We start from the raw sequence: 11,096 nt of genomic DNA, 5'->3' as shown, positions 1-11,096 counted from the left end.
TTTTTTTCATGTTCATCCCTTATGGATGTCCATACTCCAGCTTTGGCAGGAGGTTGCTGAGGGTTTGGAAGAATGGTGAGCATGAGATTTACGTCCAGAATGACCCAGCTGATAATCAGCCTAAGTGAATTCCTGGCTCAAGCACCTTCCTGTGGCCTGTAATGAGCAGGGGTTTGAAACCAAAACCCAAATCCCAATGAGTGAGAGGAGGGTGATGGTGAAAGTCTGAAGACACTGTGGACCACACTGTAATGTCTGTGGAGCTCCACAGGCCCCTCCAATCTAAAATATTTCACAATTTTAAGAAAAGGGTGGATGGGTGGGGAGTACCAGTGACTGTAAACTACTTATTTAAGTAAGAGACTAAAATGTGGTAGTCTGCTGCTTCCCCTTTCCTTTCATTCTGGCCCTGTGCCACCAGCACAGGCCATGAGGGACAATGCCAGACTTTTGCTGCTGGGAGCAAGAGAAAATCTGTTCAGCTGAGGATCTGAAGAACTGGAAGATACAAACAGGAAAAAATAAGGGGAGTAGCATGGATCAAGAAAGTTTATGGGAGGAAAAAGAACTGTGAGGAAGAGATGAGGAAATCTCTGTTCTTCTGACTGCAGGTGTTGAGTATTGGTGTTACCTGTAGCTTTCTTGTTCCTTTAGCCTGGCAGCTGAGTGCGCAAAAGTGATTTCCTGGCCACGGGTGACCAGTCTGGAGAGTGAGACAAGAGCTAAAACAAGAACACAGCAGGAAGGAAGGGAGCAAACACAAAGGAGGTTTGTGGAAAGGTAATTGAAATGTGCTTTTTAAATGCCAAGTGAATGGATTTGTTTAAAGGCCAGAATAAGGAGGGATTGAGAGTGATGAGAAGTTGGAAAAAGGGAATTTTGCTGTTGCTGATCCTTCTTCCATGTATTAAAAGCACAAATGCTCCAAAGGTGCAAGCACTCTGTGTCTCTTGGGGTACTTTGGCTGGAGATTAACTGCTGACAGTTTATCCTGTGTGTGCTGCAGCCCTTGCCCCAAAGCTGGTGAGGCAACACCTTTGTTATTTTTGTTCCCTGTGTGTGTTCCAGACCTGCAGCTCTGAATCAACAACGTGTTGCTGCCTCAGCATGGGGAGAAGGGGCTGAGCAAAACTCCAGTTTTGCAAGGCTGAGGTGGGAAAGGAATTTTGCTGGGTAAAAAGAGACAATCCCCATCTGCCAGCCTCTCCTGCAAGAGACACATCCCCAGCTGCAAGGGAGGAGAGCTCCAAACATGGGCTGAGCTCAGCCCCTCCTCACCCCGAAAAAGCAAGACACAAGAGCAGGATTTCAGTGAACTACAGACACCCCAGTGTTTATTAACTCCAGATCAGTGGCACAGGCACTCTGCTGCAGGCACGGGATCTCTCCCCACACTCTAAGCCTGTTCCTTGAGCCTCTTGAGCAGCTCCCGCAGCTGCTCGATCTGGGCGGACACGCTGCTCTTGGCGGTGCCGCCCGCGGCCGTGTACTGCTCCACGCTGCTCACCACGCTGAACACCTGCGCCACGTCGCTGCCAAACAGGGGGCTGGGGGCACAGGGGCTGTCAGGGGGCTCTGGGCCGCTCCCCCTGCCCAGTGCCTGTGCAGAGGCTGAGGGAGTGAGGACGGAGCCTTTTCCCCAGGGGAAACGCTCCTGAGCTGCTGCTGCCTGACATCAGCTCCAAGGGGACACCGAGGAACTTCAGAGCCAAAGTCTGGGGGCTTCCTGCTCAGGGCAGAGGTGTCTCCCAGCCCCTCCCAAGAGCTCCTGCCCATGCCACGCCCATTCCACCCTGCTGGAGTGGAATGGAGGTGATGTTGTCCCCCTGCAGTGTTTCAGCTGGGATATTCAGGACAGGAGGATGTTGAGGTGCTGCCCAGCCCAGCCACTTTGGGGAAGGCAGATGAGGGAGGCTGAGCCCTGCCTGTGCAGGGAAGTGAAATAACAGAGGTACAAACCTGATGCTCTTCAGGTCCTCCAGGCTGAGATTGTTGATGGTGATGCCTTTGGTCTCGGCGAGGTGGACGGCCTTGCCAGCAGCGATGTGGGCTTGTCTGAAGGGCATCTGCAGGGGGAAGCAGAGGTGGTACTCAGTGACCAGGCAGCTGGGCTGCTTTTCCATGAGGAAAATGGATGTGCTGCTTTCTCAGCTGGCCTTTTTTCCCTTAGAGCAATGCAAGCTGAATCTGGCAGTGCTGGGGTGGAAGAGGGGAGGATTTAGGAATAACGATGATGATCAATGAAGAGGATTTAAGGATTTAGGAATAACGATGATCAAGTAATTTGGGTGTAAATTACTATGAAGTCTCCCAGGTAGCACTGCTTGAGATGCATGTAAAGGATGTGTTTCCAGCTTTCGTGGTTGTTTACTGCTCATCACCATGGAGCCTCATCCCAGCTCCTCACTGAGCAGTTCTGTATCCAAAGAAATCCTAGCTCCAGCTTTCCCTCTGGCACTTACTCCTTTGTGAACCAAGTAGAGAGCCAGGTCGGATGACAGGATCTCAGGGCTCAGTGCCTTCTCCATGTTCTCCTTGTTGATCTGCAGAAAGGAGGGGCAGAGGGAGATGTTATCTATCATCTGCTCCTCCTGGGGCACATTAGCTCTAACAGGGACCAAAATGAGCAGTGTGGGTGAGGCACTGAAGAATTTGCACTTCAGGACCAGTCTGGAGCCCTGTCCCCTATGTTACTCACAGAATGTGCTCCATGTTCAATACTTAAAAGATGAAGCTTTACCTGGAGGGTGGAAATCACTCCAGTGGCAACCTGGAGCACAGCATTCAGGGTGTCTACGACATCAAAGACAGCCTCCTTGTCCTCCTGTGTTGGAACAGTGATGGAAATGGCTCTGAGCCAGCCTGGTACAGCACAACAGGCTGAGCAGCCCAGGCAGCAGAGCAGGGATGGGATCCCAGAGGCTCCTGCCAAGGCACTCAGGGTGTCACCTGCAGCATCCCTCCCTCAGCCCCTATCCCAGCACACAGCCATGGGCTGTGCACAGAATTGGAGTGCTGGGACAGCTCAAGGGCAGAGGATGACTGTGTCTGCTCAGAGGTGCTGTGGAGAGGAGCAAGGGCTCTACCTGCAGGTCCTTGTTGTAGGTGCTCGGGAGTCCTTTGAGGACCATCAGAATTGCAGCCAGCTGCAGAGGGAACAGGAGAGGCAGGGAGTGAGGTACAGAGCAAAGCACAGCCCCAGGGCAGCTCCAGAACCCACAGCTCTTTCCAAAGAAAAGGCAAGAAGAAGGAGATTCTCCAGCCCCAAGAGGAGCAGTTTCCTCTCCCTCCTCCTCCTCCTTTTTGGGGCTCACCCGTCCGAACACTCGCCCGGCTTTGCTGCGGATCAGCTCCAGACTGTCGGGATTCTTCTTCTGAGGCATCAGGCTGCTGCCAGAGCTGCAGAGAAGGTGTGTGGAGTGCACTGGTGAGCAAAACCCTCTTGCTGAAATCCCAGTTCCTGCCCTCTGAAAGGAACTTCTAAATCCCCTTTCCTAGTACTCCTCTTTAGGGTGTAGGAAATCAGTGAACTGAGGGTGCCGAGTTTCTCCTGCTTCCCACAGCAAAGCCTTTGGTTTTGCACCTTGTCTGGAGCTCCCACACAGTCCCATCTCTCACAGAGGAAGGAAAAGGAGGCTCCCCTCCAAGCCACTGCAAAGGTGGTGTCATCAGGCTAGACTAAGTGATCTCAGGGAGGGAGGGCTGTGGCTGTGCCACCCTGCAGACAAGGAGTCTGTTGGGATTGCAAACCCAGCCACGCAAGGAAGGGCTCTGGCAGCATTCCCAGCACAGGAGGAAGTTCTCTCTGCCAGCAGATCCTGGACAGGAGTTGTTGGTGAATGCAAACTTGGTTAAGTTACAAGAATGACAAATAAGTGACCATTGCTGAGGAATATTCACCCTGAGGCTGCCTTTGTGCCAGGCTCTTGATGCTGGCTCAGCCTCGTGCACAGACAGACCCCAACCACTGCCTCACCCAGCATGGGGAGCTGAGGAAAATCCCTAACTTGAGACCAAAAACCTACCAGTAGGTATCAGAGAGGGTGAGGAAGCCAAACTCGCTGGTGCTGTAGATGATGAGATCCTCAGCCATCTTGCTGAGGTGGATCATCAGCAGGGTGGCAGCAGAGAGGAATTCCACTGCAGGGAAGGCAGGAAGTCAGGAGGGGAAAAGGTGCTTGGACAACCCAGGGAGCCCTGAGTGGGGCTTTAGTTCCTAGTGATGGATGTCAGATCCTTATTAAGGAAGGGTGACTGCAAAGGTGTCAGGAGCTGCTTTCCCCCTGTGCTGGGAAGCTTTGGCTGTGCTTACCCACAAAGTCCCTCTCGCTGACGGCATCCATGCTGTTCAGGCTGATGGAAGCAAAGTCCAGCTCTGCAAGGAAGGGGATGGACACAGGAGGTCACACTGGCCCTGGCAGGAGCCTGAATGCACCAGGCTGCCCCAGAGGAGGTGACTGTGAGCCCTTGAGCAGTCCCAGCAACACAAACACTTTTAGTGGGGTTTTTGTTATGATGCCAGACAGGCAGAGTGCAGCAGGGACTGCTCTTCCTCCCACCTCACTGGCACTGCCTGTCTCTGCAGCAAAAATCCTGGAAAATGAAAGGCTCTGGCTCCAGGATGGGGCACTGTGGTGCCATTCCCTCCCTCCCAGTTGTGACAGGTACTCCCATGTCCCTCAGGCCCAGGATAACATTTACCACTGCGCAGCAGCTCTCTGTCGATTTCCAGGGGGTTTCCAGCCAGAGCTCCACTGCCAGGGGAGAAAGAAACAAAAATCAAGCAATCCTCCTTTCATATCCCTCCAAAGCTGAGCTCTGGGAAGCAGGGAATGCATCCCTGAAGTCTTTTCAGAGCAAAGCAAGGCCAAATGATCACACAAACAGTAGATCTTACCTTCCCAAAGGTAAGACATTGATCCTCTTTTTTATCTCTCCCAGGCGCTCAGAATCGCGGGTCAGAGCAACAGCATGGCTGCAGAAGGACAAGGGGGAGAGAGCACGTGAAGCAGGGAATGGCTCTTTGATTTCCAGTCATTATCCTGCCATGCCTGGAGCCTGGGAACCCCCCTCAAACATGAGGAGCCTGGGCAGAGCCAGGGGACACCGGGAATTCCTGTTCCAGTTTGCAGGGCTCCCTCTGGTTTGTCACCAGCCCTGGCTGTCCCCTCAGCAGAGCAGGGCCCCGAGGGTGCAGAGGGTGGGAGGTGCTCACCTGAGCAAGAACTGGCTCCATCGGATGGGCTGAGCTTTCTGCAGGTGGGTGTAGCCAGGCAGGATCACATCGATTTCTCTGGGAGGGAAAGGACAGAGAGGTGAGCAGCAGAGGCAGCAGGGAGGGCAGGGACAGGGACACAGCAGAGCTCCTGACAAGGTCACAAACTGAGCATCTTTAGGCTGTGTTGTGCTGAAGGCTGTCCATCTCCTGTCAGCCTTCAAGCCAAGTACACTGGGTTTAGCTATTCCAGAGTGGTGAATCTGCCCTGGGCCTCCTGTAAAGTTGCCTGGAGCAGCAACCCCTCTGTGGCAGGCAAGGATTCCCCAGCCCACCCCAGGTCTGGAGTGTGAGGAGCAGAGCCAGACAGGGAGGTAACACAGCTGAGCTTTTTCTCCTACAGAAAAACCTGAAACATTTTGTCCCCTCCTTCTGATGGGTTTGGTGCCTTCCAAAATCTTGAGGTGGGACCTCCCACCTCAAGCCCTTTGCCAGACATGAAGTAAAGTTTCTCTGAGGAAGGAGAAAAGTTTCTGTGAGGTGAACTCTGGATAAAAAGGGGCCATTGTCTCCCCTGGGCTACCCCAAACTGCCTGGCTGTAACTCCCTGCACAGGAGACGCTGCTGCTGCCCAGTGGGATCAGACAAAGGACAAACCAACGAGTCTCCTGCCCCAAAAAGGCCAAAGTTATGGAAAATAGGGACTGAGGAAAAGGACTCACATGGCAGCACGTTCCACCAAGGCTTCAATGAGCCGCAGGAGGTGCATGGAGATGATGGAGAGGGAGTTCTTCATGAACAGCTTCAGGTCAGTCACAACCTGTGGGGGATTGGCCATAAAGAAGGTCACATATACAGTGACAGCAAGGCAAACCCCTCCTTCTCCTGTGTGATGAGAAGGTGCATCTTCTTCTCATCATTTGGTCATATTTCTGTGGTAATGTCAGCATTTCTTGCTCTCCAGGAAGAGTTCCAGAGACCATTCTGGACTGAGGTGTCCTGAAGTGAGGTAGAGGAGGAATACAGAAGGAGAAACAAAAATATTCTGTCCATACCTGATCATTCCTGCTTCTGCCAGTGTGCAACTTCCCAGCTACATCTCCAATCAGCTCCTGAGGACAAGAGCAGGATTTCTGTCAGCATCTCTGTGTTCTAAACAGGACAATCCACATGAGCACATCTCCCTGCCTGGAAGGGACTCAGCTCCAGGATCCTGTGAGTAACCTGGGGTGTGTTCTGGGGAAGGGCAGCTTTGGGTTCTGTGCTTGTACAGTGCCACAAAAGGGGGCTTGGAGACCCTTGGCTGTGCCCCAGGGGCTTCAGTGCCAGCAGCTCTAAAGGGATTTCCCAGAGGGACAGAGGGACAAGCCCTTAATGTCAGGCAGAGGGTCAGGAACAAGAGGCTGGAGGAGCCAAACCTTCAGCCTGCGCTCGTTGGCAGTGTGGATATCCTCATCAGTCTGGATCACACCAAAGACTCCCTTGGACCATTCCTCAGAGATCTGCAAACAGCAGAAACATCACAATTACTCTGCTGTGCCTGGGGTTGTGTATGTCCCCAGCAAATCCCAGCTCCTGGCATTCCCAGAAGTCTCATGCAAACTTTGCTATTCAGGCTGCTTGCTGCATCCTGATCTTCCATAGTATTGGTGGGATTCACCTCTCTAGCCATGATAACCCTGCAGTGTTATGGAGGATTTAAGCATTGCAAGGAAAAATTCAGCTTAAATATCAGTGATTTCTTTAGCATCATCCACAAAGCTTTTCCTATAAAACATTGCACAGACTCACCGTCGTCCAGGGTGGTTGAGCAACAACAATGGATATTTTATAAAAGCACTTCTCTGCTGCCTCCTCTTCCCCCCTATACCTGCTATGCATTGCCTCCTGCCAAGCTGGGCAGCCAGACTCAAAATTCCACATGCCAGCAGGAAAAGGATGTTCTTACTTCACACTGAAATGATTCCTAGTGACTGCTCAGTCTGAAGAGGACACGAGGACATTTAAAGGCACTCTTTAAAACAGCAAGATGCTGTCAGGTAAGGAAAGATTCATTCCAGCATACATGAGAGATTGTGAAGGGAAGAAATACCTTTTCCAGGCCACTCAGGATCTTCTCCAGCTCAGTTTTGGACAGGATTCCAGCCTTCTCCAAGGCTTTGGCATAAGCAATGCTCCCCTGGATGTCCACCTCAGACAGTCTCTGATCAACAGTAATGGAAGCGCTGAGCATCTCCATGATGGGATCTGTGCTCCCCACAAACCTTCCTGCCATCATTTTGTCCCCCTGCAAGAAATGAAGAGACACAGATTTATGGATATATCCCCTAAAAATCTCTTCATGTCATCCTTATCAAAGTAAAACTGAGGACCATCTCAGGAATGGTTTTATTCAGTCTATACCAGCAAAACCCTGGACTTAGAGCATTTCACTCTCACTAGAGTTTAGTCTTTGAGGTTGCAGGTCTGGCTTGGGATCCTCCAAGATATTCGACTTCTGCAGTACTCTCTGAAAATAAGCATTAAGGTGTGTGGTGCAAGACCAGCAAGGAACTCTTTTTTTAAGGCAGCCTCTGATCCTTGAAATACTCAAAAAATCCCACTTTTTAAGGGAGACTAGAAGAAAATATTCAGCTGTCAAGGAGCTGTGGGCCAGCACAAACCACACACTCTAAACCACTCCTGTAACTACAAAGTGTCTGAAGTTACCGTTTGAAGCAGCTCCAGAGCCCACGCCGTTGTCACGTAAAATTAGGATAAAACCGGCAGAAAGGGAGGCCTGGGTGCCTCTCAGTGTTACAAATGTTCGAATGAGATGCAAAGGGAAGAGAAGACCCCAAAGCAGCCCCAGAGGGGCTCGGCAGGTGCGCGGCGCCGGGCGGGCGGCGGAGCTACCATGGACAGCGGGCAGGGACCGCGGCAGCAGCGGCTTTTCCCCGAGGATTGGCGCAGGGAAGGGAGGAGGGAGCCTGGAGGGCAGGATGGGGGCTCGGGGTGCGGAAGCTCTGAGTTGGTCCGCAGGGGGGGAAATGGGGGAAAAAAACCCAAAGTTTTGCAGGTCCTCGCTGGACAGCCCGTGATGGGCAGAGGGGACAGGGAGTGAATGGTACTGCCGGGAGGGAAGGGCTGGGGTGGGAAGAGGTGTCCAGAAACATCTTCGCTGCCGGGATCAGAGGTGGGACGGTGGATTATTGCAGCAAAGACGTTCGCTGTGCCCTTTTCCATTGAAAACCCGGGAAAACCACTCATAGAATCATTAAGGTTGGAAAAGACCTCCAAGATCAGCGAGTCCAACACTGCCAGGACCACCCCTAACCCACGTCCCCCAGGACCACACGGACACCTTTCCTGAACCCTCCCAGGGACGCTGATCCCACCCCTTCCAAACGGAGCAGAGAAGGACCCGCAGCAAAGCCAAGCTCCCCCTCACCTCGGCTGCCATTTCGGACGACGTTTTGCTCGTTTGTGCAGCGATCTTGGCACTTGGTGCAACCTGCGGGACAGCGCGGAGATGCTCAGCTGCCGCCGTGCGCGCTCCCGGTTCCCCGGACACTCCTCCCGGTGCGCTCCCGGTTCCCCGGACACTCCTCCCGGTGCGCTCCCGGTTCCCCGGACACCCTTCCCGGTGCGCTCCCTATTCTCCGGGCATCACTCCCTGCCCCGCTCCCGGTTCTCCGGGCATCATTCCCTGCTGCGCTCCCAGTGCACTCCCAGTTCCTTGGGCATCGTTCTAGATGCACTCCCAAGTCCCCGGACATCGCTCCCGGTGTGCTCCCGATTCTCTGGGCACCGCTCCCTGCCCCACTCCCGGTGCACTCCCAGTCCTCTGGGCACCGCTCCCGGTGCGCTCCGGATTCTCTGGGCACCGCTCCCGGGCGCTCCCTGTTCCCCGTGCATCGCTCCCGGTGCGCTCCCTGTTCCCAGGGAACTGCTCCCGGTTCCCCGGGCATGACTCCGTGCCCGCTCCCGGTGCGCTCCGGATTCTCTGGGCACCGCTCCCGGGCGCTCCCTGTTCCCCGTGCATCGCTCCCGGTGCGCTCCCTGTTCCCGGGGAACTGCTCCCGGTGCGCTCCCGGTTCCCCGGGCATGACTCCGTGCCCGCTCCCGGTGCGCTCCTGGTTCCCCGGGCACCGCTCACCTGCTCCGCACGCTGCCCCGGCCGCTCCGTGGCTCGCTGCTCCCCGGCCCCGCTGCCCCGCTTTTACAGCCCTCGGCTCGGGGCTGGCGGCTCGGCCCGCCCCGCCGGGGCGGGGTGTGCCCGGGCCCGGCCCCGCTCGGGTCCCCCCCGTGTCCCCCGTGTCCCTTCCCACCCCTGCGCTGCGGCTCGGGGATAGGGATGCTTTGGACAGGGAGGCTTGGGAGGGATGCTCGAGTGATGCCTCTCAGCCGGCGTGGCTGCTGCGCTGTGGACAGGTCAGGAACACCCTTGGAATGCTTTTCCGGCAGTATGGCGTGTCTCTGTGTCACAGCCCTCTAATGAACAATCTTTAATATAAACAGAACTGATCCAGCGATCTGTGCACATTGCTACCCCGGCAAAAACAAAAAATAGATGGGAGCCTCTTGTTGTTTCCCATCTCTGCATTGATGAAAGTGTTCACCCCACCTGCAAAGATGCTGCAGCCCCATTTGGGGCCCCCCTGCTGTCGCCAGGTTGTGGGGTCACCTGAGAGCCTCGGGCAGTGGCTGTGGGGCTTGGAGTTGTATTTGTGGCAATAACTTCTGTCTTAAACTCATCACACCCTGAATATCATGGAATGAAGTGACTGATGGAAAGCACAAGGGACCTTTTAGAGCAGCAAAGCTGTGGCTCAGCACGATGTTCTCACGAGCTCCTCAGACAGAGCATTTTCTGCAGCCCCTCCACAGAAAGCTGAATATTTGCTGCTTTCTCCAAGTGAGCTCCTGCAGTGCATTATTTCTCCATGTACATTGTCCAAACCTCTCACAGAGATCAGGAGACCTATTCCAGCTTTCTCATCCACGTTTTTGTTGGATTTTCCTCCCTTAAACTGACCCTCTTGTTCTTTTTCTACTGTTCTCTCTGTTCTACAACTTATCCCCTTTTCCTTTTTCCACTGGGAAACTGAAACAGTTCTCAATTCTTTTGCAGTCCTGTTTCCTCTTGTGAAATCCCTCATTTTTACCACCTTTCTTGTCTTCTTCACCTTTTCAAAGTGTCCTTGCCCTCACACTGGGCTTTGTCAGGAGATTGCCAATGTGTTGTGAAAACATTAAGCACTGGGTTTATAACTGGAGTGAATGGGTGTAAATAAGATTTTGCTAGCCCGTGTCTGATATTACATGTGACAGGGGATATTCCATCCACATGGGGTCTGTCAGCAATGCCACTGTGGATTTAGCAAACTTCCCAGGGATTAGTTGGCTTGGAGTGCTCTGCTCAGCTCCTGCCCCAGTGTGTATCTAGGAAATGATGAATTCTCTCTTTTTTTTTAGCTTAAACAGGCAATAACTATGTTTTCTCTATAATAATCAATGTAGGATGTAGATTAATATTTTTATAACGAGAGTGGAAGTAAAACAAAATGCAAGCAGAATTCCTCAACTTAAAAATGAACATTGAAGAAATAGGATTTCTTAAAGATGCTTGGAGCTGGAGAGTTGAACTTTTTTGAGGGGAAAACAGTAAAATAGCAATGCAAAATATACTTCCTAATGCATACTGAAGTGCATTCTCATTACTGTCTTCTCCATTTGTTCTGGTTTGGGTTTCTCCACTTCCCCTCATGGCCTCCCAGTGATTTATTTGAAACAGAAAGATTAACTTCAAAATCCTCATCCCACAGTTAATACCGGGGAAGTTCTGAAGGAAAAGTCTCCCACTTCTTTTCCTTTCTGGCACAGGGGATGGCAAATCAGT

At 52.9% G+C, this 11,096-nt stretch overlaps 1 protein-coding gene across 1 annotated transcript; it reads right to left on the bottom strand.

The window, feature by feature from the left end:
* Window positions 1–1,306: 1,306 nt before the first annotated feature.
* On the bottom strand, window positions 1,307–8,660 carry LOC121361777 (argininosuccinate lyase). The gene is made up of 16 exons (XM_041482783.1): window positions 8,646–8,660; window positions 7,308–7,502; window positions 6,634–6,717; window positions 6,271–6,327; window positions 5,938–6,035; window positions 5,216–5,293; window positions 4,898–4,975; window positions 4,702–4,754; window positions 4,313–4,375; window positions 4,026–4,140; window positions 3,315–3,399; window positions 3,087–3,146; window positions 2,741–2,824; window positions 2,463–2,543; window positions 1,960–2,066; window positions 1,307–1,547 (listed from the first exon to the last, which is right to left on the bottom strand). The coding sequence occupies exons 1-16, from the start codon at window positions 8,655–8,657 to the stop codon at window positions 1,397–1,399; spliced, it is 1,401 nt and encodes a 466-aa protein (XP_041338717.1). The 5' UTR covers window positions 8,658–8,660; the 3' UTR covers window positions 1,307–1,396.
* Between the last annotated feature and the right edge of the window lie 2,436 nt (window positions 8,661–11,096).

Source organism: Pyrgilauda ruficollis, unplaced genomic scaffold (genome assembly GCF_017590135.1).
Source record: "Pyrgilauda ruficollis isolate IOZ18807 unplaced genomic scaffold, ASM1759013v1 scaffold59, whole genome shotgun sequence".
Classification (NCBI taxonomy): Eukaryota; Metazoa; Chordata; class Aves; order Passeriformes; family Passeridae; genus Pyrgilauda; species Pyrgilauda ruficollis.
The sequence above is the reverse complement of the archived record's forward strand: the minus strand, read 5'-3'. Positions and strand labels throughout refer to the sequence as shown.

What these genes read in the sequence shown, in the direction of transcription:
- LOC121361777 (XM_041482783.1), bottom strand. An exon ending in CAGCGAGAGGGACTTTGTGG is followed by an intron (nt 4,141 to 4,312) that starts GTAAGCACAGCC and finishes CCTTCCCTGCAG; the next exon opens with TGGAATTCCTCTCTGCTGCC. An exon ending in TCTACTTGGTTCACAAAGGA is followed by an intron (nt 2,067 to 2,462) that starts GTAAGTGCCAGA and finishes TTCCCCCTGCAG; the next exon opens with ATGCCCTTCAGACAAGCCCA.